At 40.7% G+C, this 27,528-nt stretch overlaps 2 protein-coding genes across 2 annotated transcripts; both read right to left on the bottom strand.

The window, feature by feature from the left end:
• Window positions 1–4,265: 4,265 nt before the first annotated feature.
• On the bottom strand, window positions 4,266–5,264 carry LOC103713408 (uncharacterized). Its single transcript, XM_008800324.3, has one exon. The coding sequence runs from the start codon at window positions 5,197–5,199 to the stop codon at window positions 4,543–4,545; it is 657 nt and encodes a 218-aa protein (XP_008798546.1). The 5' UTR covers window positions 5,200–5,264; the 3' UTR covers window positions 4,266–4,542.
• A 17,446-nt stretch (window positions 5,265–22,710) lies between these two features.
• Window positions 22,711–23,848, bottom strand: LOC103700322 (uncharacterized). The gene has a single exon (XM_008782273.6). The coding sequence runs from the start codon at window positions 23,668–23,670 to the stop codon at window positions 23,023–23,025; it is 648 nt and encodes a 215-aa protein (XP_008780495.3). The 5' UTR covers window positions 23,671–23,848; the 3' UTR covers window positions 22,711–23,022.
• Between the last annotated feature and the right edge of the window lie 3,680 nt (window positions 23,849–27,528).

Raw genomic sequence — 27,528 nt, forward strand, 5'->3', positions numbered from 1 at the left:
ACTTTTATAATGTAAGGTTGTTGTCAAAAGATTGATTAAACAACATGTAAGATAGCCAATAAATTGCTCCAAACTTCTCTTGATTCCTGCGGGTCGATGCTGGGTTCGAGTTGGACTTGATTAACGATTCAATAAGTCTCCTTTCCGTCCTAATTATTTAAGTACAAAAATTAGCAAGTCAAACCAAGGAGCAAAACAATGAGTTATATCTACGCTCGTTTGATGGACAGAGGTGTAAAGCATCATAGCACTCCATGGGAACACGCCACTATATATGCGAGAAAACCTTTAACTGAATAAGGTATAAATCCGTCTTTGTTTATATATTTATTCAACTATATTCTACAGTGTGTTTTGTGAGCGTTGACATGTGGAAAAGGTGGCAGGTATGGACAATCTTGGCCAATTCCAAGTTCCAAATACCTTGTGGTTGATGAATACTAGAAGAGATCAACATAGTTGCTGGATTGGTTCCAATGGGGATCAGGGTTGACATGGACAATGAACTACTACTTGTTCGTTAACAAGAAAAGATCGAACTTGGATCTTGGCTTGAGGTGAGAAAACGTAAATAAAGATGTTACAACAACCCTCCAAACAAATGAGAGATGAAAAAGTTTCAACTCAAGGCAAAAATTGAAATTTTGTTTGCTAAGGAATCTCAAGAGAATGATATAGAAGATCGAACAACAAACGATCTTGATTAATCAAAAATCTATGGTTAAAGTTTAATTTGATGCTGCTTGTATAAGAAGAAAGATCATAGTTAAAGAGATGGAGAAGAATCAAATGTGGCTTAACAAATATAAGGACAAGATCAAACAAACCAGCTTTTCAGTGACTCTAAAAGTTCAAACAAGGAAGGGAGATCCTCATAGTCCCCTCATGTACTAAACATTATTTTTTTTGTATATGCTTGCCATCCACACTAAGCCGAAGGGATTTTCTTTCAGAGAATGGTGTGTTCTCCATAAGAGATTAAATACTCGTTAGGAGATTTTTTGAGCTTGTTTTGGATTTTCTTCAGACTGTGGTACAAGCCATGCTTATTATATGTCATATTTTTATCTTTTGCTCATTTTTCTTTCCATGTTTTGAGTAGAATCATATTAGATCTCGAGATTTCTTCTGCAACTCGAAGATCCATCAAAGCTAATCAGTCAGGGACAAACTGTGGAATGTTGGTTTGGTATAAGAACATGGTGCATCGGAGTTAGGCTAAGGTTTAAACAATTGGAGATTCCAACCAATGAACAAGACAAAGGACATATGTATAGGAGATGTTGTCACAATGGTGTATACTAAGTTGAGGGTCAGACAAAGTTGAAATGTGCAAAGTTGAATAAACCATGCATATGGAGGAACCAGGCGGATGTTCCCCAACCGCTTGGCCAGATCCCTTTTTCTGATTTTTTTGGTTGTACTCATTTACGTTTAGTATGAGGTGCCGTTGTACCAAAAAAAATAAAAAATAAAAAAATAAACCATGCACAGGGGTGTTGAACAGGATGGCCATGGCATGCACACATCTCGGATTGTGGAACAAATGTGTGATGGTTGTATAAACAATAGAATCCTGTTTGAGTTGAACATGTCTGGTTTCCTGTAAACTTGGAAGATAATTGGGACGTGTTTTCATGTTAAATTGGCCTCTGGAACAATATTTTGTAAGTAGCATTGGCGCAGCACATGAAACCATAGTAAGGGAAAACCAAACAAAAATGGATGATTTGAAAAATATATGATGATGTTGAGTGAGGTTGGTTTTATTGGACTTGCTTCATTTCTATCGACTTGTTCCAAGTTTTTTGCTCTGTAAACAGTGTCCAAAGCAAGATTAATAACTGCAGGAGTGACTTTATATGAGGATATTTTTTGTTTCCTTTTCCTTTTGTGGTGACAGTGAATTCTACAAAATTGGTTGTTTATATAGGATAGAGTTTCGAGATATATATTGATTCTCTAGATCATGTTTTTGGAACTTTCATTACTCACTATGATGTTTCAAAGAAGACCCCTTTTTTTCTTTTCCTTGCTATGTTCAGAAGGATGAAATAAGATATTCATCTAGCTTCATTTCAAAAGATGGTAAAAAGAAAGCAAGGTTCCCATGAGAATTAATGTAGGAGGACCAAGAGAAGGCATGGACGAGCTACCTAGTGATTAAGTTCCGTAGAGAAGGAATAAACCAACCATACATAGAGAAAGGCAAAAACAGACATTAACAAGGTATAATACAAGAGGTTGGGAATTAAACTGAGTTTAGATCCTCTCCAGTTAATTGGAATGGAACAGTCTAGTTGCCAAGCACAAGCTATTTGTTCATTACAAGTCGACATGCGATTGAGCGGGGTGTTAAGCTAGCTGCAAGGTGCATGCTTCACATGATCGATGCTCTCCTCATTTGCTGGTCATTCTACAATACATGAAAGACAAGTGATCTAAAATTGGATCTCTCCATTTTAATATGAAAATAATCATGATATCATTGGTCATAGTGACCAATTAACGATATTTTCTCTCTCATATTTGAAAGTGAATTTTCTTCTTTTCCAAGGCCTATCTAGTTGAAAAATGAACTTTGACTAAAATACACATTTTTATGTATTGGATGATGATGAACAACATAGTGTCTTTTTCCATAATTCTTAATTAATGTAATGTAAAGGTGCCACCTTTTACTTCTTGAATATCCAGAAAGTCTTATTTCTCAAATTGGACTATGTAGCTAGGCCTACAATTATTCCCATTAAAAAACTTATCCATTGAGCCTTTTTTTCGTTGAGGAAGTTCATGGAGAGCTGATTTTCTTTCATGCTATAATATACGCCAATCTGTGAGGATGCAATAACTATAGATTCTATATCCTTATTATGCGTAAATCTACATTCTTGTCTCCTTACTATGCATAAATCTATCTTCTTGCTAGAACTACAGATCTCTAGATTGAGTTTTAGGATTATATATAACATGTTCTTCTTACATGTTTATGAACAAATCAACACTTTAACACTGTCAACTTACCTTGTGCTTCTTACATAAATTGAATTTAAACTAAACTAGAGAAGAATAGGAGCTATAGCAATAAATCTGGTGTCATGGAAGGAACTCCTATCCTCATTCTATACTCCTTTCGCTAAAGAACCATTAATGCATCCATGTGGTGGACAAAAATATGTTAAGGGCTTGTTTGGTATTGTTGTTGCTTTTATGCTTTTGTTTTTCTAAAAGTTAATGAAAAACATCATTGAGATAGATATTGGAGATAGTAATTGCATAGAGCTTTTGTTATTCCTTCCTTTTTATTTTCAAATTTTTATGTTGAAAGCAATACATCTTTGTTGCCATAATTAAGCTCTTATGGTTTAACAAACAACTTAAACAACAAAAATATTTTTAATAAATAGGAGTGAGTAAATTATTTAGTTGAAATTAGAGTAAGGGCACGATTTGAATCCAATATCACTATTAGTAAATACCCAATGAGTTCACCAACCAAAAATGAGTTACTCAAAGGGATCTAAATGATTGTAAAATGAAGATACCATTAATCATATGACTTGGATATTCAACCAGTTCCATTATCAATACTAAAGGGTAATGCTAATCTATTATCTCAAATATCTTCTTTTTTTAATAGAATATTTGTATATATATTCTTGTAAGTACGGCTTATTAAGTATTTATCCTCCAAAATCATTTTTGGCATCCTGTTAGATGTTTGACTAGTGGTGCTAACAAGTAACTCTTCAAATATAAGATGATAGTATTACCCATCTGCATTAATACTCCTGAGAAATTCAATATTTAACTTATACTGTATAGAACTATATTTTGCACAAATTATTAGGGATACTAATGCAAAGGATAAAAGATAATTTTATGCTACAATTAATCAAAAGTCGAACAAAAAGAACATGGTTGCAAAAGTAAAACAATATAAGGGTGTATATGAAACAAGTTACATATGTGTCTATATCCTTGCCAATATAGCTTGTTGCAAATACAGGCTTTAAAAGTTTTTTACTTTTGCAGCAATATCAGTACTTCTGCAAGATTTTTTCGTTACAGACGTTCACAAATGACTATTTTAAGCATCAATTTCTTACACGTTGCATTAATATCCCCAAGAATTTATGAAAAATATAGCTCTTTACAGTATAAATTGAATATTAAATTTTTCAGAAGTTCTAATATAAAAAGATGATAGAATATGAATATATTTTATTATACATACAAACATGGTTATATGCAAGAATGCCTTTTTCTCTTGTTGCTTGTTTTTTGTCATCACATTAATCTTTTCTTCCATGGATGACGTCGAATCCTGGATAATTAATCGCATGGAGCCACGAAAGGGAAAACTCTTGAGACGGATGATGAAATAGCACTAAAGGAACTTTTCTAGCTGAGATTTCTTCATCAACGTAAAATGAAACAGGTTGGCTTCTCTTTTTCCAGATTTAAACGCACACAAACGCCACAATCACACCAGTGTTTTATGCGAGTATGTTTACAAAGAAAATGGTTTTGTACCATGGATCATCGCCGGAACAGGTGCTCCTCCCCATCCTGATCGACGTGCCGGATCCACCGGCTCCGGCTGCCGTCCAAGCTCGGCCCCTTCCCCACTCCAACGTAAAGCACCTCCACTCCCCACTCTATCGGCAAAAGAGCCGACCTCACCACCCTCATCCCCGCCCCCTTCACCACCGCCGCAGCGCTGCCCCGCCACCTCCCGGCGCTCCTGCACACAACCACCATCCCTCCCGGCCCCGCCCTCGCCGCTCTAAGCACCTTCGCCGCATCCCTCCGCCGCCAGTCCACCACCACGAAATCCACCCCCTCCAGCTCCCTCATCACCTCCTCCGCCTCCCCCGCCATCACCGGCGTCGCCGCCACCGCGGACTCCAGCCCAGCCCTTCGCATCACCTCCCTGTACTCCATCAGCGACTGCCCTTCCGGGACGACGCATATGTGGCGGCCTCCTGTGTAACGTGCAGCCGCTTGGAGTCCGACGCTGGTGGCCGCGCAATCGCCGCAGGTCCCGGCGTCGACGATGAGCTGGGCTTTCCATCCGCCAGCCATGGCAGAGACCATCTCGGCCACTTCGGTCTCGCCAACTTCTTGCTCGGCGAGTGCCTTCACGGCGTCGATGTAGGCCCTGGCGGCTGTCTCCGGGCACCAAACCAGCTTCATCACTTTCTTTCTGCTTCCCTAAAATTCTCTAGTTTGCTCTACCTCTTCGCATGAGAATTTAAATGAATAAGAGATAGATTCTCCCTTATCTATATGCATATTTATTTCAGGATGGGACTTGAGAGCGTTGACATTTGGAGAACGAGGTGGCACATACGGACAATTTGGCTACGTTCATGTAATTTTTTTAATAAGTCAAAGACCTTGTGGTTGGAGAGTTTAAATATTTGATACGATGAGAAAGATTGACTTTGATCATTGCGTGAGGAGGTGGATACTGGAGGTCATCCGTACAAAAGCAGCAAAATATGACTTGATTACTGTACAACGAAAAGGATCGGAGCCGTACTTACTTACTATTCCAAGGGATGCGCCGTTGTTTGACAGGCCGCATTGCAAGAATGGAGCAAAAGGACAGAGTGGACATTGTCACAGATGACGTGGGTCCGCCACCTTGGATGGGTATCGATCGGACAAAACAAGTTTTTGAAAATTTTATTTGCTACAGTGATCGAATGGAACCATAATCAGCCTATAATAGATGGCAGACATCTACTACTACAAAATATCCGTATCTATCAGTCTAAAATGGATGGCGAACATCTAGAATATCGGTATGCTGAAAAATTGTATTGCCTTTCAAATTGCTCAAATGTATTGGAAGACTAATAGAGCAGCGAAGTGAATTACCTCATATGTAGCTCAACACTTCGATAGCTTTCTTTGAAATTGCTATAAAACTTCTCTCTCTCTCTCTTACGTCATTTTTTTTTATTTTTTTAGATATATTTATATAATTTTTATTACCTTTCAAACACTTATATGTATTGGAAGACTAGCAGAGCAGCGAAGTGGATTACCTCATATGTAGCTCAACACTCCGATAGCTTTCTTTGAAATTGCTATAAAACTTCTCTTTCTCTTACGTCATTTTTTTTAAGATATATTTATATAAATTTTATTGCCTTTCAAAGCACTCATATGTATTGGAAGACTAACAAAGTAGCGAAGTGGATTATCTTATATGTAGCCCAACACTCTCGATAGCTTTCTTTGAAATAGCTATAAAACTTCTCTTTCTCTTACGTCATTTTTTTAATTTTCTAAATATATTTATATAAATTGTGTTGTCTTTCAAATCGCTGATATGAATTGAAAGACTGACAAAATAGCGAACTGGATTACCTCACATGTAGCCCAACACTTCAATAGTTTTTTTTTTGAAATAGCTATAAAAACTTCTTCTTCTCTTACGGCATTTTTTTATAATTTTTTAGATATATTTAGATTAGAATGATAAGATTTATCTGAATTATATAAAAAAATTTCTACCGTATGTCCCATGCGTCATCAATGCCTGTGCGAATCCATGACCTTTTGCTGCAAGGCGTTCTTCGGGAAGGTTGAAACGGTCCGTACCATCGTGTCACACGTTGAGGACTGATTCAAATACTTCAAAGTTTTCACATAAAATAATAGAATCATTCAGATAAGCATCGTTTGCCGGTTTAACAAATGAAACGGCTATCCAAAATGGCATGATTGCAATCCTATTGAAGTGTGCTGTTGGATTCCCAAAAAAGAGAACTATCAAACCAATAAAACCCGTTAAACCAGCCAGCCACACCCTCGGTTTTTGCATTTTATCCATATTCAAATGTGTGAATGGGAATAAGAAAGGGAAAGGTAGGTTAAAAGCTTTAGGCATGGAGTCAAAACTGTACTCTTAAGTTGTTTCTTAAAGTATGACATGTCTACCAACTGTGTAACAAAGAGATCGATCTTATCTTTTTTGAAGAGACGGAGAGAGAGAGAGAGAGAGAGAGAGAGAGAGAGGAGCAAAGACCCTAAGATCAAAAGCTCTTTGTACAATATACTTGTACTAATAAGATAAAAGAACATGTTATAGCAACCCTGCATTGAGGGTTGCTGTGCTTAAGTAGGAAAGAGATGGTTTCTAAGTTGGGATACTTAAATTGACAATGCAATATATCGATGCATGTAAGTTTTGAAATAATTAGAGAAAGAATAAGAATGTCAGCTTCTCTCCCTACTAATGTATAGAGCCCTCAATAAGATAGGCAAAGCTAGAATTTTGTAAGGGGGCATATTTGTTAATCAGAAGATAATAACTTTTATTGACAGCAATCTTAAATAAATTAAATTTTTAATTAAAATATTTTTGATTTTTTTTAACTAAACTACTGTTAAACTATAGATTCATCGCAAGTTATAGTTATTCTAAGTGGATCCTCATTCTTCGATATTGTTGCTATATTTTCTCCTAATCTCGATGTTGAAACCTAAAACTCTATAAGTTGTGGAATTAAGATTGTTAACTTTAGGTGTTGAAGCAGAGTGGAGAGCAAAAACAAGGCATCACACACACACACACACATACACACAAAAGCTGATGTATTCATAGCCCGACATTTTTGCATCATTTCGACGTTCAACAAAATCCCCAAAATGGAATGTTTCTATATTAAGAAATTTCTTTCTTTAATTTTCTAGACCAAGTAAATGTAAATCACCTTATGATTTAAAGGGTGTGTTGAAATTGATTTTATTATTCTATTTTTCAGATTTTGGGCTGAGTTCGAAGTTTTACTATTTTTGGTAAATTTTGTAAGGCACGCTATATAAGGTAGCATAAGATTGGCATCGAGGTCAAATTTGAATTTGATTAATAAAATCATTGTTGAATAGTTTCTCCCACCCCTATTGCTTTTGTTCTTGTGCTTCTCCTTTCTCTTCAACTTGCAAAGTGACTCATGTTGGAGGACTTGAAACAAGCTTCGAAGTTACCCAGTGGAAGACTAAGGTGTCATTTGGCATCACTTTCATTTTTAATTTTTATTATTGGAAAAGTAAAAATTAGACTCTATTTTTATTATTGAAATTTAAAAAAATATAAATATTGATCCAGGAGCATGAGCCCAAGCATAGGGCATACGTGGAGATTGATTCCTCTTTGTGGTTATGCACCGAATTACATTAGGATCCAAGAGTTTCAACACTAGAACACATTGGATCCAAAATTTTCAGCAATCATGATGCAGCATATGCATGAGTCAAGCTACAACGAGTCCATGAGTCGTGTAAAAGAGTCCTAGCTAATTTGGACTCTTAGTTATGTATCAATTAAAGAATCCGAGTTGATTAGGAGTCTTAAGTTAAGGAGTTTGGGTCCAATATTAGGCGTGTCCAATGCTAAATTGAGTCCAAAATTTTTAGCCCAAACTAGGAAGAATCTTCTAAAGTCTGAATTAGATGGAATTAAGGAGAACGTGAAGGGCTTCTTTGTGGTGTGCGTGAGGACCTTCTTATGGGCATGCGCAATCTGAAAATTCCAACGTGAATGGGATTCATTCCATGCGTCATGAAGAAGTCCAAGTGAAGCAGGAGTCTAGTTTAAATTATGGTTGAATTTGTTAATGTATGGAAGAGTCCAAGATTAGTAGGAGTCTTAATCTAGGTTCAATTAGGTTGGATCTGATCCATTGGTGATACGAGGAAATCACTAGAGACGAGTATCTATTCCATGGGTCAGGGCAGAAAGGAGAGGGAATATTAGGTGGCTCAATAGATATCAAGGATGACCAATCTAGTGGAGTCCAACAAGGGCTAGCATGGAGGCTAGCACACTTCCCAGTGGCCAAGGGCCAGAACCCTTTTATTAAGTTCAATGCAGGTTGCAGGGGAAGCAATCTCTATGGTCATCTATAGGGAGAAAAAAAGAAAAAGGGGAGAGAAAATTCTTGAGAATGGGAAGAAGAAAAATAAAAAGAGGAAGAGGAAGAAGAAGAAGTGAGATGAAGTGAAGTGCCTGTTGTAGGGATATTGGCTCAGCCGTGGGCGGCAATGGGTCAGTCACAAAGTGGCCAAGAGGGAGAAGAGAGAGAGTGGGAGAAGAAGAAGAAAAATAGGAGTGGTTGTCCCCTGTGGAAGCAAAGAAGGGAAGGAGGGCTTCATCCCTTCTTAGAGCATAGAGGCCCACCTGCCCTCAACGCTTGACGGGTGGTGGTGAGGGTGATCCATGGCAATATTAGTGGTTCGCAGATGGAGAATAATGGTGAGCAGTGACAAGAGGTGAATGATTGGAACAAGGCAATGAAACAAGTGGTTCAACCAAATACAGTATCTGAAAGCTTGCCATTGGGCCGAGACTTAGCTTGCTGGGTGGTGGTTGGGCTCCACTGCAGGCTTAAGGACATGAAGCTGGATGGAGATCTGGCTAGAAGAGATGATGGTTCCAGCCTTGAAATAGGGGATGTATGAAGTTTTCCAATTCCAACTATAATTGCAAGCGACCCCAATGGTCAATCAGTCATTCTATACCAACCTTGCGAACTCCGTACCAGTAATGGTTGTCTGGTTGTGGCCTTTTCTCCTCGCTAAAGCTCGAGCATCGGTTCGCGATCACGATCCTCTTAGCCTTTTTTTTTGTGAATTTGGACCGTATGAGAGTCAGGTCGGTCAATGAACCACATCCTTAGGATGTTGGTCAAAAAAGTTCATCTCCTCTTCTAAGAATGGTGGATTTCTACTCATTAAGATTTTCTGGTCCTCTTTCCTGTAGAAATAATATCCTTTCGTTTCTTCAAAGTGTCCCACGAAGTAATATAAGTTTCCCTATGCTTCCAACTTGTTAGGACTCAATTTCTTTACATATGTAGGAAAACTACAAACTCTTAAGTGTGCCATTTGTCTAGCTTGGGTTCTTCCCACCCGACGTCTCATATGAAGCTTTTTTGACTTAGTTAAAATATAGTTTAATACATTTTGCACTTTGAAGTGTATATCCCTAAAGAAACAAGGCAGTCTAGCATGACTCATCATGGACCTGACATATCCATCAAGGTCCTATTATGTCTCTCAACTGCCCAATTTTGTTGAGGAAATACAGGCCAGTCCACCAAGAAGCAATCAAATTATCTCTCAAATACATTCCTCGATCTGAATGTAGAGCCTTTGTTTGCATGCCAAGACTCTCTTCCACTGTGCTTGCGTACTTGTTGATTTTCTCAAAGGATTCAGACTTGCAGCACATGAGGTAGATCTTACTACCATGCTTGGTGGTCCATGTACATCGGAATGAACCTGCTCCAATGGTTCTTTAGCATGCTCTTCTTTATTTGGATGATCAAACATTATCATCTTGCCCTTATGGCATAACCTACACATTGACCAGTGTTGAGCATTTAAGAAGCTCAATTGTCCATTCTGAATCAACTTTTAGAGCCTGATAAAACTGATATGATCTAGCCTAGCATCCCATAGATAAGTGGAATCGAATGGACTGTCCTTCCACTTCTAAGACTGCACCGTCAGTCATATGCACATCACTGTAGCCTACTAATGAAGGCATATTTAGGATATATAACCCATCATGTAACCTCCTAGCAGCCATAATAGACTTATCAAGTTTAGTAAGATTTTTAGCAAATACAAGATTGTATCCATTTTCAACAAGTCTGCCTATAGATATTATATTTCTACAAATATGTGGTGCATGCAAAGTATCTTTCAAGAGTAATCTATGATCATAGAGATTCAATACTATATCTCCTATGGCTAGCATCGAAACCTTCACATAAGATTAAGGCTGCAAATGGGTAGGGTTGACCCAGCCCGTGACCCGATTCGACTCTCTTAGAGCAACCCGATCTGTTTTAGAGGACCTGTAGGGCCGAGTCGGGTCCTAAAATTAGACCGATTCGATTTTGGATTTACTGAATTCAGACCCAACTTGACCCGAGTGACCCATATAAAGTATTAAAATATTACAATAAAATATAAATAAATAAGCCAAAAATCTGCTCTTCACTCTGTGCTAGTTTCAACACATATAATTAAATGCCCATTTGACTTTGTGAGATAGAAGCCACAGATGAGCATTTATGGTTATGGGTAGAGAGAGACCATAGCCAGACCTCCTAAAGATAGCTAGTGCGGCGTGTCAGTGAGATCTTTTCTGCTACGGCTATGGAACAAAAAAAAAATGAATTGATTAGGGGGAGGGGAGTGGGAGAGAGAAGCCGAATAGACGTGAGAGAACAAAAAAAAGATGTCACCATGTCATGGCACTACGATTTAATTTTTTCTTTCCAAGTTTCGGTGGGAGGGAGAAGCTCTGCCACCTGTTTCACCAGCTCCCGAGCCTTGGTCTCCCCTCTGGCCCCGACGATGTCGTGCTGGCCGCCATCCTCCTGTTGGCTCACGACGTGCCAACTTGTCAAGAATGGAGCGCAGGAGGTCGAGGAGCTCAATGTGGCGGATAGGGCGGAGGAGGTCGACGGGTCAAGGGGCTGAGGACGTCGATGGTCCGGGGGCCGATGAGTTCAGACATGGAGAGGCGCTTGACAAAGTGCCAATAGGGACTGTAGGAGACAAAGGCGAAGACGACGGCATCATAGGCGAAGTGGTGGGCGGTGGCGGTCTGGGGGTGGTTGAAGATGGCGGTGTCATGGGTCTTAAAAGCTCGCGGGTGACGTCCGGAGAGGAGGTGATGACGCAGAGGGTGGAGCCAAGGCGGAGGCTGAAGAGGGGGTCATGGTGGGTGGCGAGGTGGTAGAGTGGTGGATGCGGCGGGGGGGGGGGGCACGGAGGAGTTGCAGGTAGCCGATGACAGGAAGGGATAGTGACCTGGCGGCGGCGGCCGGATTGCGCTTTGGAGAGGGTGGCAAGAAAAAGGACTGAGGTGAGGGATATTGCTAATTTTAGTTGAACAAGCTTTAATGAATTGAGTGATGCACCGGACCCGAACAAGCGGACCTGAATTTTTTGGGTTGGAAACGGATATACATGGACCCGACCCAACCCGATTGACTTGTTGGGTCTGCCGTGGATCCGACCCAACCTAATCCGATTTTTTATTAGGTCGGATCTAGGTCCAAAATTAGGACCCGACCAAAAAACTGGGTCGGGTCGAAGTTAGTCAGGTCCGATCCGATCCATTTGCAACCCTACATAAGATCCCATCCTAATTTGGAGCTCACTGTCTTCCAAATACTTGATCCTCTGGAATCCTTGCAAAGAATTGTAGACATATATCATGGACGTAGAGTCCACAATCTAGGCATTAGGAGGTTTATTCAAAATATTTACCTCAACTAATATATATAAATCACACATACAAGGTGATGCCCATCTGTAATTTGTCAAGCTGTCATCATGACTAACACTAGCCATACTTGGCCCTCCATCTTGGCACTCTGTGTTGCTACTCCAATTCAAAAAATTCAAAGTCTATCAAAGATTATCTTTTCATCAGCTATTGCTGCCCTCTTGGAGAAGAGAATTGGATCATTTTTCTATTCTTTTCTCTCCCAATCAATCCTTTCTCTTAGCTTTAGTTTATGTTTCCCTAAGCTTTAGCTATCTCCTTCTCCACATCTTCTACCTCAATTCTCTTAAATCTAGGTCTTCCTAACCCAAGGATCAACCTCTATCTGAGATCCAAACAATCCTAAAGTAAGAAAAAGTTCAAGCTAGGAAAGATCCGCAAGGAATCTTCTCCAAAAGAAGATTTCTCGAATTTGCATCGGTCTACCCTGGAAAAGCTTCTTTATCCCCTTCTTGCTTTGTTTTTGTTTTAATTCATAGGATGATGTTGCTAATTGTGTAACTTGATTGAAATTAATGAAAATCTCTGCTCCTTGATGATATATTGGCTTGTTCTCTTGCTCTTTTGCTTAATTTTAGCTTAATTCTAATATGCTCCCTTATTAGCTTGTAGACCCTTGTTTTTTTTTTTTTTTGAGCATTTAAATGGATGGATAGGGCCCAAGATCCCTTGATCTTACCCTGTAAAAAGCCTTTTCCATTATCAAAGCCCCAATCCATAGCATCTTAAGGTGTTTGAGGGCTAGAACTCATAATTTTTAGACCCTATATCCACCTTGCACTTAACTAATAAATACATGATAGGTGACCTGGGCCTGTTTATGTAAAAAAATTTGGCCTTTCCAAAGCTCTTTTCTTGGAGGTGATCATAGTACCAAAAATACATTTGCAAGTAACCTAATTAAATAAAAAAACTTCACACTTAGGTATCATTACAGTTTTATTTTTTATTTTTATAAATAGAAAATATAAATTTTATTTTTCTTAAAGTCTTAATATATAGACATGTTTATTATAATCAACTATTTTTAAAAATAAATATGGTGATGTAGAGGAGATAGTGGAGGTGGTTAATGTGTCATACGGCAAGAGGTGGTAACAATGATAGCAATAATATGATGGAGGTGACGATGGCGGTGGCAAGGTACCAACAATATGGTGGAGGAAACGATGACATTAAGTGGCGGCGAGGCACCAACAATATTGTGGCAGCAGTAGTGGAGGCCGTGAAGGTGCGTAGAATACAATAAAGGTGACAGAATGATGGTATTAGTGGTGTGGCGTAGCAACAACAACGAGGATGGTAGTGATGATAGTAGTGGTGGTGATAGAGGCAATAAGTATTATAGTGGAGGCAACAATAATACTAGTGGTGCAGCAATAGAAGCAGAAGCAGCAAGAGTAGAGATAGCAGAGGCGAGAGTGATGACGGCAACAATAATGTAGTACATGGTGGAGATAGTGTTTGTTCCAATTTTTATAATTTTCTTTCTAAAAATAAACACAGTAGCACCAAGCATTCTTTTATTCTGGTTTCCATTATTTTGTATCTAAAAGTAAAATATGAAATAAAAAAGATGCCAAATAGTCCTTAAATTAGTGATATGTAAATATCAAAATAGTCACATGTGATCATGTTAGTTGCATGAGTTACATGGAAAAAAACAATGATTGCTAAATTATTTGAAAGATGCTTCTAGAATAAATTTAAAAGTAGAGTAGAGACAATAGAAACTCTCTAAATGATAGGTCAGATGCAAGTCTAAATGATAGGTCAGAAACAATAAAAACTCTCTAAAAATTCACTAAACAAATTTTACAATTGAAGTCTTGCTCAAGCTAAAACTAATCGCTTAATATAATTTCTGACCAAATCTATTTTTTGGTTTAAAATTTGTGATTGAAATTTTGTTTTGGTTAAGTTGATTAAAGTTAATTCTCAATTGAGGCAATATAAATCAACCAATCTAATCTTACTTAATTAAATATGTGTTTGGATTTAAATATTGGACATTAATTGGGTTTTACTTAATTTCTTAAATTAATTAATAGGTTGACTCAAGTCAAGGTTGAGTACTTTGTTAGTTGGGTTGCTTGGTTGATCTTAACTTGAATCAGTCCTAAATTATACCCATGTAGCAATGGAGCACAACCTTTCTCTGAATTTTGAGAGAGGGTATTTTCTCTCTCCTATCTATTTAGTATAAACAACGATAAAACATAGATTACTTTTACAACTCAAGTAGCATTGGTGCTAAAATAACCTAACTAATCTAATCTAGCCTGGCCCATTTATTTTAGGTTTATAATTTTGGATTGGACAAGGATTCCAATTAAGTTAATTAATGTTAGTTCTTTCTTGATGCAATATGACTCGGCCAACCTACTCTCTCCCAATCCATTATGTTGGATTTAAAAACTGAATTTTGAATGGGTTTAAATTTGCTTATTTTATTTTGTTAATGGGCTGAATCAACTTAAGGTTTGGTATCTTGTTAATTAGATTGGCTTGGTTAATTTTAACGTAAATGAAATCCTAGATTATATCTATCAAGAAAGAATCACAGGTTTGAGTTGAGTGAGGGAAGTTTCTCTCTTTTGAGAGATATTCCTTGTACCATTTGCCTCTTTCTCTAAATTGGTGGTGCTCCAACCGATGTCTCCATCATCTCCCTCTTGGATATCTTTCTTCAAAAATGAAAATTGAAAAACAATGGTATAACAAGCCAAGGTTCAAAATATCATCTCATTTATGGCACTTGTGAGTTGTAATTACAGACCTCAATATTTATTATGCGGTGGATGTAGAAACTCATCATGAAGCTTAATACAAATACTAATAAACCTAACTAGCAGATTTATGAGGATCAAAAGTATTGTTATGAAGTAGACTACTTAATAGACATTTTTGGCTTCATCCAAAGTTTCCTCCTACCATATCCATTGTATTGTTATGTAATTATTTAATAATTTTTTTATTTTTGATTGGAAAAGTTCAATCATTAAAGTATTCAATTTTCAATTAGTTTTTTATAAGTTTAGTCCAACATGGAAAATTTTAAAACAAGTTGAGATGCATTAACACTTCCTAATTAGCGAATTCTAGTTAAATAAGTCAATGTTTGGGCCACTCACCATGATGGGCTCCCTTGTGGAAGTATATCATTTTCTTTTAGGTCTTGTCTGCAAATTGCTATTGAATTGGGATAAAAATTCTGTAGGATTCGCGAATTTGGTTATCCATTTAAGCATGGCCCTATATCAACCAAACACTATCCAGCCCAAATCCTATGAGAAAATAGATCTTTTCTTCTTTCTGCAGTGCAAAAGCAAGGATCTAGGCTGGGTTTGGACATGCTGTTAGAAAATATAAGTTCAATGGGCCAATAGATCCGATTCCTATAAGATTTTCAGTCTGATCCTGTAGAAATATCTAAACATGCCATTAATGGTTTGATTTCTATCAGATTTATTATGAGCATTAACCAAGCTTAATCACAGTAGTAATTGGACTAGACACTGAAGAAGGCTTTATGGTAGAGTAGCATCATTAGCCCATAAGCAGTTTGTAAACCTCAGGCATTTATTGCAGCTTTTACTATCCAAGAAACTAGTTGTTAGATCTGTTACTAGACTAATCTCTATAAAAAGGCCATGGTCCAAGCACTCCAAACAATAAAGATCATAAAACTCCTTACTATAGCCATCCCTTACACTCTAATTCTTCTTCACCAACAATTTCATTATTTACGCTGCTACTTTTTTCTCATAGTGCATATAATTTCAAAATTTTGATTTTGGGTAATTGAAGAAGTTGACAAGGTAAGCCTTCAATATGCTCATGCTTGGTGAATCTTCAATATGCTCAGCTATATCTTGGGAGCATTAGAAATGTCTACACTGCATTGGAGTGGCAAGAGAACTTTTAGCACATTGCCTAGCATCCTTTAATCGTGGTTCCCCTGTATTCCAATTTTCATAGTTGTAAATTATGTTTGAAGACTATTTCATCAAGTTTTTAAATTGTATATATTATGTTAGTCATAAAAATTTCTAATTTATTTGATTTATTCTTTAATTACTCCAACAATACTTTCTAATTATGTCGATATTTGTTGTCATCCATCAAATACAAACTTTTCTTCTGCTTCCACCCGATAGCTAAACTCGAAAACTGCTCGTCCCTTGGAAGCACTCCTTCATAACATCTAATCTAATCGAACATGTGATTTCATTGCTTTCTTATATCCTAGCTGGTCCTAATTACATTGAAGCCAACTCAGGTAGCTAGGATAGTCCTGTTCAAGAAGGATCATAACTTAGGTAGGGTGGTCACTTGCATGGATCCATATATTGGAGCTTGGTAGATAGCAATGATCATAGCACTAAACAAATTATTAGTCTTGAATTCTTACCAAAAGATTGAAAATATCGAGTCTTGAACTATAGAAGCCTCATACAGTTGTAGCACTCCATACGTCACTTCATCTAGAAGTCGTTGCCAAAAATATAATTAATTGTGAGGTTGCCATTTGGAATTCTCGCATGAACCAAAAGAATTTTCAGGATTTTTTGAAGATATGGATCTAGTTTGTATACCTAACAAAGTACATCACTTGGATGTGACACAAGAAGTATTTTTTTAAAAATTATGCACCAAAGTCCATCATCATCACATTAAACATGTAACATTTAAGAATGTAGTTAGACCAAGTATATGATAGAACTATAATACAAAATGAACTTGAGCTTGACTTCCATGATGCACTAAGTAGCAGGAATTTGCCCATCTTAGTGGTAGAAATTCCTAGACCTGGATAATTAATTATAATGCAGGTGGGTCTCCTCCCCCCGTTTGTTCTCTCTCAAAAAAAAGGTGATTAAGTAGTGGTGAGCCTGAAGTAGCTTGGATAACAGCTTAGGAGAAAAAAATCATTTTCTCTGGCAGATAAGATTTAATTACGACCTCCCCAGTCTTTAACTACCAAAAAAAAATCACCACAACAAGATGTATTTTGTCTCCTACCTTAGGTCTTGTTCCAACGACTTAGGTTAGTAAATGCTTCTAATGATGGTGCCCATTGAAGGGTCCCAGCGTTCCCTGGTATTTGGATATTTATGAATCAGGTCTTGCCCTTGGTGGGTCCCCAATCTTCTCATGCATGGGGTTCAAATAATAAATCCTTCCTCAATGATGGCTTCCTATCCCGTCCTCCCATGAATGGGCTGATGAAACAAATGCCCAACAGCTCGTGTGGGGTCTGAATGATAAGTTGATTAATTGTGACCAGATTAATATCAAAAGCTCTCTCTTCTTCTTCCCCAGCTTCTCTCTTTCTCTTTTTAATCTGTGCCTAGTCAACAACCTGAACTATGCTTTCGTAGGAAATAATAATGTTTCGTTGAGACACGATATACATAGCATAAAGTTTGGTGTAATTGGCTATCTAGATGATAATGCCCAATTGATCGAATCAGTCAGTACAGCATAATTCGATTCATCTAATTAAAAAACATATATCCAATAAAAAAAAGGTAATAGATCAAAGATTATTAATTATTGATCCAATGGTAGATGACAACAGTTGGGTATAGGACGGACATGGTCGACTAAGTAACAGGGTCCGACAATCTGGGGTGGTCTGCTCTGGCCAATCAAGCCAGTCGACTCATAAAATAAGAATCTTTCCCAAAACAGGGGAGACCCGTTCTCTCTCTCTCTTCTTCTTAGATCAGGGTGGTGTGGGGGTGGCACGGCCAAGGCAGCCGGCTCCGATGGTGGCAGCCTAGGGCGATCTCTCTGTCAAGGCATCGCCGGCGATGGTGGTCGGCCAGTGCAAGGAAGAAGAGAGGAAGGGATCAAGAAGAAACATAATTAATGTCGGCCTAGATCATGGCTAATTCCATAGATAAATGGCCACACTTTTTTCGGGTACTAAACGGCGGCAAAACCCGACGAAACCCAACGACGAAACCTGAAAGAAAGTACAGCTGCAACTGGGCAACTGGGGAATCTTTTTTCCGATCGATTTTCGGCCAATTTTTCGGTCGACGACAGTGATTTCAGCTCGAGGGAAGAAGGGCAAGGAAAGAGAAAGAAGGCCAGGGTGATACCTCGGCTCGAGAGGCATCCGGTGGTCCCAAGTTTCAGTGAACACAATAATGGGTTAACTGCGAGCCCAACGGAAAGAAGAGGAAGAACGAGAAAGAAAAAAGAGAGATTGCTTGAGGTGGAGGCTTTGGAGGAAGAGCTCTCTCTCTCTCTATCTCTCTAGAGGAACCCTAAGGTTCTGACAGCTCTAGGACTCCGACTCCTAGTTAGAAACACTGGAGGAGAAGAAGACTCCAACCGGAGTCTCTTCTCCCCCGCCTCATGCCACAAGGCACGGTTTGGCTTGGGCTAGCCTTTTTCGGGCCGTTCCACAAGCCCACAGGTTGAGTTGGGTTGCTACAGCTATAAGCAGAGGTCAGAAGTTATAATACTGCAAATTATATTGAGGGTTATACTTGCTTTAGTTTCTATACTTTTTAAAAGAACTTCCCTTCCTAAGTGTGCCTAACAAACACAAAGCATGATTGCCAATGCATTCTTAGTTTGGGAAACGTGTAACAAATAAGTTTTTTTTTTAGATGGATATATGGGCAAAACTGACGTACCTTATATATATACATATATTGAATTTATATAGATTTTGTGTTTTTATAAGACAGTGTCTGAATAATTATTTGTGATGACTTAGACATGTCTAGACAAGAAAAGCCTAAATAAGTCATTCCCACCAATACTTCAACGGATGGCTATGAGATCGATGTACATGGCATTAGGGTTTGGTTGCTTCAGAAAAGGTTCAGATTGGCCTCCATAAGTTTCAGATTGCCGGAAGGTTACCAACACTTTACCATGGTATCCATAGCATAAAGTTTGGTGTAATTGGCCCCATGGAACTTCTAAGTATCTAGGTTTCTGTAATCTGGAATGCGAGCCATCATGCCAGATCTGGTCGGCGTTTGAATAAAAGAGAAGCAGTAGTGCCCCAGAAATATACGTCCACTGGTTTCAGAAAACGTGGGCGGCAAACTGCTAGTGACACGACGAAGGTCATGACTTCATCTTTTAGCTTAAGCTTCTGGTTCTCCCGTGGCACCAACTAATCTATATCGACTCATGTGGCAGATTTTTTGCCACCTAAACAAAATAATAAGAATGTAATGCCCATAAGTTATTAACCTTACTCCTTTAAACATAATAAAAAAATGTCGTCGTCTGTTTTATCCGTTGGAAGTATATCCAAATACATGGCAAAGTGATCAGGTAGAATAGAAGATAAGAATGATAGTCTTGATGTCAATCCTATCAAACAATCTTACGTGAGATACAATTAACGTATCATGATCTTAATGTTCTTTCTCACGGTGGAAATTACGAATATATAATATTTATTTAATACTAAAATTCTAAAGTATCACAAGGAAAACATAGTCGAACAAGAAAAAAATGGAAAGAATAAGTAATCATACTATACGGTATGAGAGACGTATAAGCATCACAAATAAGACTATTTTTTCTAATTTTCTCAAAGATTGTTGAAGTGCCTGGCTTGGCTTCAAAGGTGGTCTCCCTTGGATATATATCCAAGATGGTGACATGAACCAAAGCTATTGAGGTAGACCATATGATGGTTCGGTTAACTGCACCTAGAGCAAGACTAAAGGCCTACTGATTTCTAATGCAAATTGCCCAGAAAGGCACGCTTCAAGTCATAGTCATCATTATGTTGTTGGCCTAGTGGGAGGGTTACCCACCAAGCAAAGAACCAGCTCACCTCCAACCTTAATAATAAATATATGCAATGATAGTTACAACACTGGGTTTATTAGCAAGTTGATATAACTGTTATTATAAAAAATACATGATGACATATGACTATAATAAACATCAGTAGGTTATTTGACATTCAAAATTCTTATTAATTATATCTATCTTATGTTTTTTTTTTTTTATTACTAGCTAATTGAGTGCTCTACAAGGTACATGCTTTGAGGAGAAGATTCCTCAAGAAAGTCAATAGTAACAAGAGACAAAAAGACTCAGCTTGTAGAACTTTTTGCATTGGGGTAGAGATATTGGTGGCCTGTGCTCCTAAAGAAATAGGTCATTTTCGGTACTACAAAACGAAGAAATGACTTTCCCTGGAAATGGCTGATGTGGCGTTGCTACCGGAATAATTAGGCCATGAAAGTTATTAGGTAAAGAAGTCGACTTGTTGGAGAATCCATCCACTTTGCTGGGCATGGAGCCTTTTCAAAGCATGAGCAAACCCATGGCTAAAAGGCAATTGATACAACACATACCTAAGTAAACCAAATAGCCTTTCACACTGCTTCATCAGATAAAAAAGGGGCAAACATAATAATAATAATAAAAAAAAAAAACTCAAGAAACTCCATTAACAATATCATTCAAGCAAAATTAAGAAGAAAGCCTACAGTAATATTGAAATGGTACTATATTTAGAGTTTTGAAGTGGAAGATTTAGATCACTCAGTCATCGATGTTTATATACAGATTAGATATCTAAACAGTGCCACTTCTGAAATGGGACTTCTTTGTGGGCGTAGCATCCTTTGGATATATTCTTGCCATGAATGAATTCATCAACTTGAAAGAATTGTTGTTGATATCTATATGCCAAGGGTATGTGTTGCATAGAACTAAGACATTTTAGACTACTTTAAGTTATATAAAGTAAAGGCCTTTTAAAAACGATCTATATCATTATTAAACACACGTGGAAATAATAAGCTTATGTATTTATTCTCTCAAAACATTCTTACAACTCTAGACTTAATTCATATAAGCAAGGGAGGCAAACTCCTAAATAAAGAGGAGGAAATAGATGAGGATTTAGCTTAACACACAAACAAACACTCTAATATATGTTTATAAGAGGCATTTCCAAATGCAACAACTTGGAATGTTGGAAAAGGGCTGCCTTCTAATCACGCCGTTCTGTGATTGGTGCAATTAGCTGTAATTGGATATGATGCTCACTAATATGTTGCCCCATTTGCTGTGGTGGGACCCATCCAAGTTGAGACTGGAGAGGATTCAAATGTTGAATGTTTAACCATGGGGCCACAGCACTCTAATATTATCCTTACATCAAGGCTTGTACCCCTTCCACTTCCTGCACCTTTTTGAGTTTGCTTAAACTCAAAGCTATTCTTATACGTCAATTCCTTATTCTCTCAATTTCGGTCCCTGAAGATGAGAGAATCTGAACCGGCCTCGTGGAATTCTATCCAAAAGAAAAAAAAAACAAAGAAATTAATTTAAAAAGAAAAAGAAAAATCCTTAATGCATCAATAGAAGGAGATTAGCTAGCCTTTACTAGTAATGAAGCAATTCAAGTTTAAAATATAAAGTGACACAGAAGTGATTTTTTAAACTAGCTATCTATCTAGGATGCCTAATTTCCTAACAATAGTATGATTGATGGTACTCAACATTGATTTGTAAGCAAGCAAATTCCAAAAAATACTTGTGCCATCCAACAATTCAGTGTATAGTCTCGAAAGAAATCCAATATATTGTAATTAGCATAGCAGCATTTGGATTAGTTTGTTGAATCACTTTCATTGATTCAATAAAGATTACAATTAATCTATGATCTCTATATTATTTTCCTTTCTCTCTATTTATTTATCGATTTATTTGTTTGTTTATTTATGAAGATTGGAGAGGCTAGTTAATTCCCACTTTTTATATCCTTTGTCCACATCTTGAATGACTCCAACCGAATATCAAATCCTTGTTTACTCGCCTAAGTGACAAGAAGTGATACCATCGGAGCAAGCACTCGGGGATTCTTTTCCTTTCCCTCTATTACCTTTTATATTCATGTGATGCCTTAACTTTATATCGCATAGATTAAAAATAGAAAAATTAGTATCAATATCTAAGAAACAATCATAGCACTTGCTTGTTAGTATGTTTTTCCTTCAAAGGTTGGTTTTCCTATTTTAAACTTCGATAATTTCTTTTTCGCTTCATTTGGTAGTAAAGAAGTATTCTTTCATCGTTGAAAAGAATCGCTTTTTTCACTCCTACACCATACTTACATATTGGCCTGTGCTTTAATTCAAGTAATTAAAATTCCTTTCTCAACATATGCACAAAATTTGTCCAAGCAATGCTTCAAATTACACGAAATTATTAATTATATTCTGCAGTCAATTTTCACAAAATGTTCCTATTGTCTTTTTTTTTGTAAAGCCACAAAATTCTTCTATTTATCTTGAAGGTTCCGCAATATCTGCTTCCCAATTACACAACTCTGGCAACGGCAAGGATATATGCTTGAAATGACTAAAGGCATTAAATTGGATGGAAAAATATACCTATTCTTAAAACATTAAGAAAACAACAAGCATATCAAAGTTACACATAATAAATCAATATACATCTTGATGAGTTCCTTGTTACTATAACTCAACAGCCATTCTTTCTGCTGGGTTTCCATGATCTACATCTACAGCAAAATTTACAACCATATTAGCTGAATATATATGTTACAAAAGCATTTGAAAAAGTTATATAGAAATACATTTTTTTTATCTTGTAAATAGGAGATGATGGAAACCAACCAGCAAAAAAAAAAAAAAAGAGAAAGAGAAATCTTCAAGTATGACGGATCAACGCCGGAATACATGCTCCTCGCCGGTGTCGCGATCCACATGTTTTATCCACCGGCCACAACCGCTGCCCAAGCTCGGCCCCTTCCCCACCCCAAGATGCAGCACCTCCAGCCCCCTCCCTATCGGAAGGAACGCCGACTTCACCAGCCTCGTCCCCGCCGCCATCGCCGCCGCCCCGCTCCGCATCCTCCCGGCGCCCTTCCTCACCACCACCATCCCCCTCGGCCCCGCCCTCGCCGCCCGCAGCACCTTCGCCGCATCCCTCCGCCGCCAGTCCACCACCATGAAGTCCACCCCCTGCATCTCCCCCATCACCTCCTCCGCCTCCCCAACCACCACCGCCGGCTCCGCAGCCGGCAGCCCCGCTCTTCGCATCACCTCCACGTACTCAGCCGCCGACCGCTCGTCCGGGACCACGCACACGTGCCGCCCCCGCGTGTGCCGGGCGGCAGCCTCGAGGCCGAGGCTCGTGGCTACCCCGTCGCCGTGATCCCAGGCTTCCACGATGAGCTGCGCCTTCCACCCGCCGGCCATGGCGGCTACCAGCTCCGCCACGTTGGTCTCCTCGAGATCACGGTCGGCCAAGGCTTTTACGGCGTCGATGTACGCCTTGGAGGCCGTTTCCGGGCACCAAACCAGCTTCATCTTCCCCTTTTCTCTCTCTCGCTCTCAAAATCTCTTCCGTCTCTAGCTTCTTCCGATGGACGACGAAGTGGGGAAGCGTGGGAATATAAATGGGAGAGCGTTGACGCTAGGAGAAGGAGGCCAACAAGTTGACGTGGGTTACAGCGGCGGATGCGGGGGAATATGAACTTTTTCAACGTTTCAGGCTATAACAAGACTGAACAAAAGACCTCCCGATCCATTACAATTACAAGGGATGACACCGGGGTTGTGGACTTATTTCCAAAGGCAAATTACGGCAGTAACAATTTTTATATTATTATTATTATTATTATTATTATTATTATTATTATTATTTAATATTAAATTTAAAAAATTAGCACCATAGATTTTTAAAGCACATGGCAAATTCCATCTGCACCAAAAATCAGTACAGATTCATTATGTATATATTTATAATATTTTCTTTCTTGTATTCTCTTTTTTAATCATTTAAATCCGTTAATCATGACATCTCTCTTGGAGTATATATCCAATCCTATCTATTACATACTTAACAAAGATCTCATAGATACGTAACCTAAGGTGATGACAAAAGAGCTTGTATGTTTTTGTTTTGGGATGTCTATTATATTACTCTAGCATCATGCATATATATATATATATATATATATATATAATATATATTAAGCAATCAAATAAAATAGAATCTACATATAAAAGTAAGTATTATAACGATAGATATTTATAACAAAAACAAAAAAAAAAAGTTAGCATTATTATATCATATTCAAGTCCGTAGATTCTTGAGAGAGTGCCTTTCAACGGATTATGTCTTTTGTGAAGCAAATTGCGCAACGAATTGGGTGGCATTCTTTGCGGCTCATCATTCAGAAAATTTTATTTGGGATAACCACGTTCCGATCTCATTTTTAATGTATTTTTTTTTGATTTTATGGACTGCACCCACACTTGCAGTGTGTGAGTTGCCAATGTTAAATAGTAAGTTAAATAAATAAAATTACTATTTTTAGGCTGGTAATTGCTGATATTTGTTGCGCTGGTAAATAGTTACTGCTTATAAAGGTTAATGTTGGATGCGGACAAAAGACTCTATATATCTAACAGTCAATGACGACTTCAGAATGGGTAGTTTTAAGTTAACGGAGTTGGTTTTTTAATTGGAAAGTTATCAAATAAATATTTTCTAATCAAGAAATATGGTGAACTTTGAGAGGGTCGAGCGGATAAGGGTGGGCGGTGGTTGGATTCCAAGCGTACGACGACGAGGACGTGACCGAGAGCAGCCGTACTTATCATTCATACCTAGATTTAATAAAGGTACTATCTACATGGATCACGTGTGTCAGAGGTATTGTGGGAATTCGTGAAGTTGTTTTTGACTCATTATTGTTAGTATTACATAAGAGTTGCTTTGTTCGCACGCAGAATATAAAAGGTAACTGGAGAAAATTCTACCATGTCCAAAAAGTTACTTGAAAAAAAAATCTTAACAAAAAGTGTCTGACGGAACAGAGCTATGGGGAAACCTCCAACGGATAGTTTCCTGCCGGAGAACTGCCCATCGGTGTTAACGCCGGTCTAGGCGAAGTGGTCTCCGGCGTCGCGGGTCATCCATCCGGGTGGCGGGACTTGCGACGGAACTAGCTAACAGCTCGACGGAACTTACCGTCTTCTTCCTTGCAGGGCGCCCAATGGATCGGAGTGGGAAGCAATCGACGGGGACGGCAACGGGGGGAGCGGCGAGAGGCACTGGTAAGGGGTCTGGAGCCTGGACGAGGCCGGGGCCGTGGGTGACTCAATGGCCCACGGCCGCGGAGGTCGAGCGGCTGAGCCGCTGCTTCCCGGAGGTGTTGCATCCTCCGGAGGAGCCGATCGCGGCGGCCCGGCTCGAATGGGAAGGGCGGGCTGCGGTGGTCCGGAGCTTCGGCCGCCGTGTCCCAGCCGACTGGGTGGCGAAGGAAGTCGCCGCTCGGACCAAGTTGACAGAGGTGGTGACCGTCCCGCTTGCGGACGGCTACCTCGCCCTGAGGTTCCGGTCGACGGAGGACCGGGACCGGGCGTTGAGCGAGGGCCCGTGGGTGGTGGCCGGGCAACTCCTCGCCATGACCCCATGGGTTCCGGATTTTGAACCCGGGGAGGAGGCTGTGCAGACGGCGATGGTGTGGCTCCGCCTGCCCCGTCTGCCGCCGGAATATTGGTCGACGTCGACCATCTTCTTTATAGCCGCTCGGGCGGGCCGGCCGGTAGCTGTGGACAGCTTCACAGAGCAGCGGCAGGCGATGGGATTCGCCCAGGTGAGGGTGGTGGTTGACACCACCAAACCATTGCTGCCGGGAGTGCTCATCCAGGGGAAGACGAAGGTGAGATGACAGCCCTTCGTCTTCGAAAACGCCCCGGTGTGCTCCCGGTGTGGGCGTATGGGCCACCGGGTAGCGGCTTGCCGCTCTCCGGCGACCGCTACCGCTGAGGGGGGCTCGGCTTCGGGGGGCTCGGCTTCGGCCTCTGCGGCGGCGGTGGATCCAGGGGGCGGGCCTGCCCAGCCAGCTCCGGGCGTCGGGGAGAACGTACAGGGACCGATCTACGGTCCCTGGATGGTGGCGACACGGCAGCGTGTCTCGCGGGAGAACCGGCCCCCGGGGCCGGGGAAGACGACCAAGGCGCACTCGGGGCCCGGGTTGTCCTCGACTCGGCCGATGTCTCCGGCGGCTCGACCAACTACGCCGGTGTCCCCGGCGGACACCGAGGGCTGGCAGAAGCCGGCGAAGGTGGCTCACCGCCGGTCCCCGCTAGCCGTTGGGGGGGACGGCCACCCGGATGCCTCCTTCGGCCCCCTCCTGGTGGACTCGGCCGATGACCTCCTGGCCGAGTCTGGGGACCCGGGGCCGAGTCGGCGACTCGGAAAAGCCCCGATCGTGGCTGACGCTGAGCCCAGTCGGGCGGTCGCGGCCCGGGCCAAAACCCAAAAGCGACCCAGGCCGCAGGCGGGCCTTGGCCCACTGGGGGGTACCGGGCGGGGGGCCCAGTTGGCCCTTGTACCGGTGGGCCGAGGGAACCCAACCGGGCCCACGAGGCCGGGCGCTGGGGTCGTAGGCCGGTGGGGGCAGGCCGGGGCGCGAGCCGCGACGCGGGCGTGGCCCACGCGGTCGGCGCAACCGGCGCTGCTGGCGCGCTTTGCGCCAGCAGCGCGCCGGGCGCGCTGAAAGCGCCCGGCGCTGGGGTCGAGCGGGCCCAGGAGACGCTGGGCCCGTGCGATGACGCGCGCGACCGATTGGCCGCGCGGTCTGTTGGGGAACCGCGGGCACTGGGCCCTCAGGCCCAGCCCGCGGTTGGCTCTTTGGGCCACGCCGTATTAGGCCCACAGGCCCACTCAGATACGGGCCTGGGGGGTCAGACTGGACCTGCGCTGCAGGGCCAGAGCGAGGAACCAGCTGGGCCTTTTTGGTTTAGGCGTCCTCATCAGGGAGCAGCTTCGGAGATGGGTCCCCCCGCACACGACGATCATGCTCTTCTCACTTTGGGTGGGACGAGTGGGGCTCCGCCTGGGGATGTGCGGGTGGGCACTGACCATGATGGAGTCTTCCGGTTGGCCCTTGGCCTCCGGTTGGAGATGAGCAGCGGGAGGATGCACCCAGTGGGAGTGGGGCCAGGGACCACATCATGCCGCTTTCGCAGGGGTGCCAGGCCGAACCGATGGTGACGGGAGGGGGCACTGACCACACGATTGCTGTGCAGCGCATTAGGTCGGCAGTCATGCAGGACGTATCTGCTGAGCAGCAGGAGGGCCCAGGTAGCACGCTTGAGGCCGGCCCCGCGGCCCAGGGGGAGGATGGGTCAGAGGCCGACTATGTGGACTGT

The sequence above is a fragment of the Phoenix dactylifera genome, chromosome 3, assembly GCF_051530095.1.
Source record: "Phoenix dactylifera cultivar Ajwa chromosome 3, Ajwa_hap1_PhDact_Kaust_v1.1, whole genome shotgun sequence".
NCBI lineage: Eukaryota > Viridiplantae > Streptophyta > Magnoliopsida > Arecales > Arecaceae > Phoenix > Phoenix dactylifera.

Coding starts and splice junctions, on each gene's coding strand:
- LOC103713408 (XM_008800324.3), bottom strand. CDS start 5,199: ATGAAGCTGGTTTGGTGCCCGGAGACAGCCGCCAGGGCCTACATCGAC.
- LOC103700322 (XM_008782273.6), bottom strand. CDS start 23,670: ATGAAGCTGGTTTGGTGCCCGGAAACGGCCTCCAAGGCGTACATCGAC.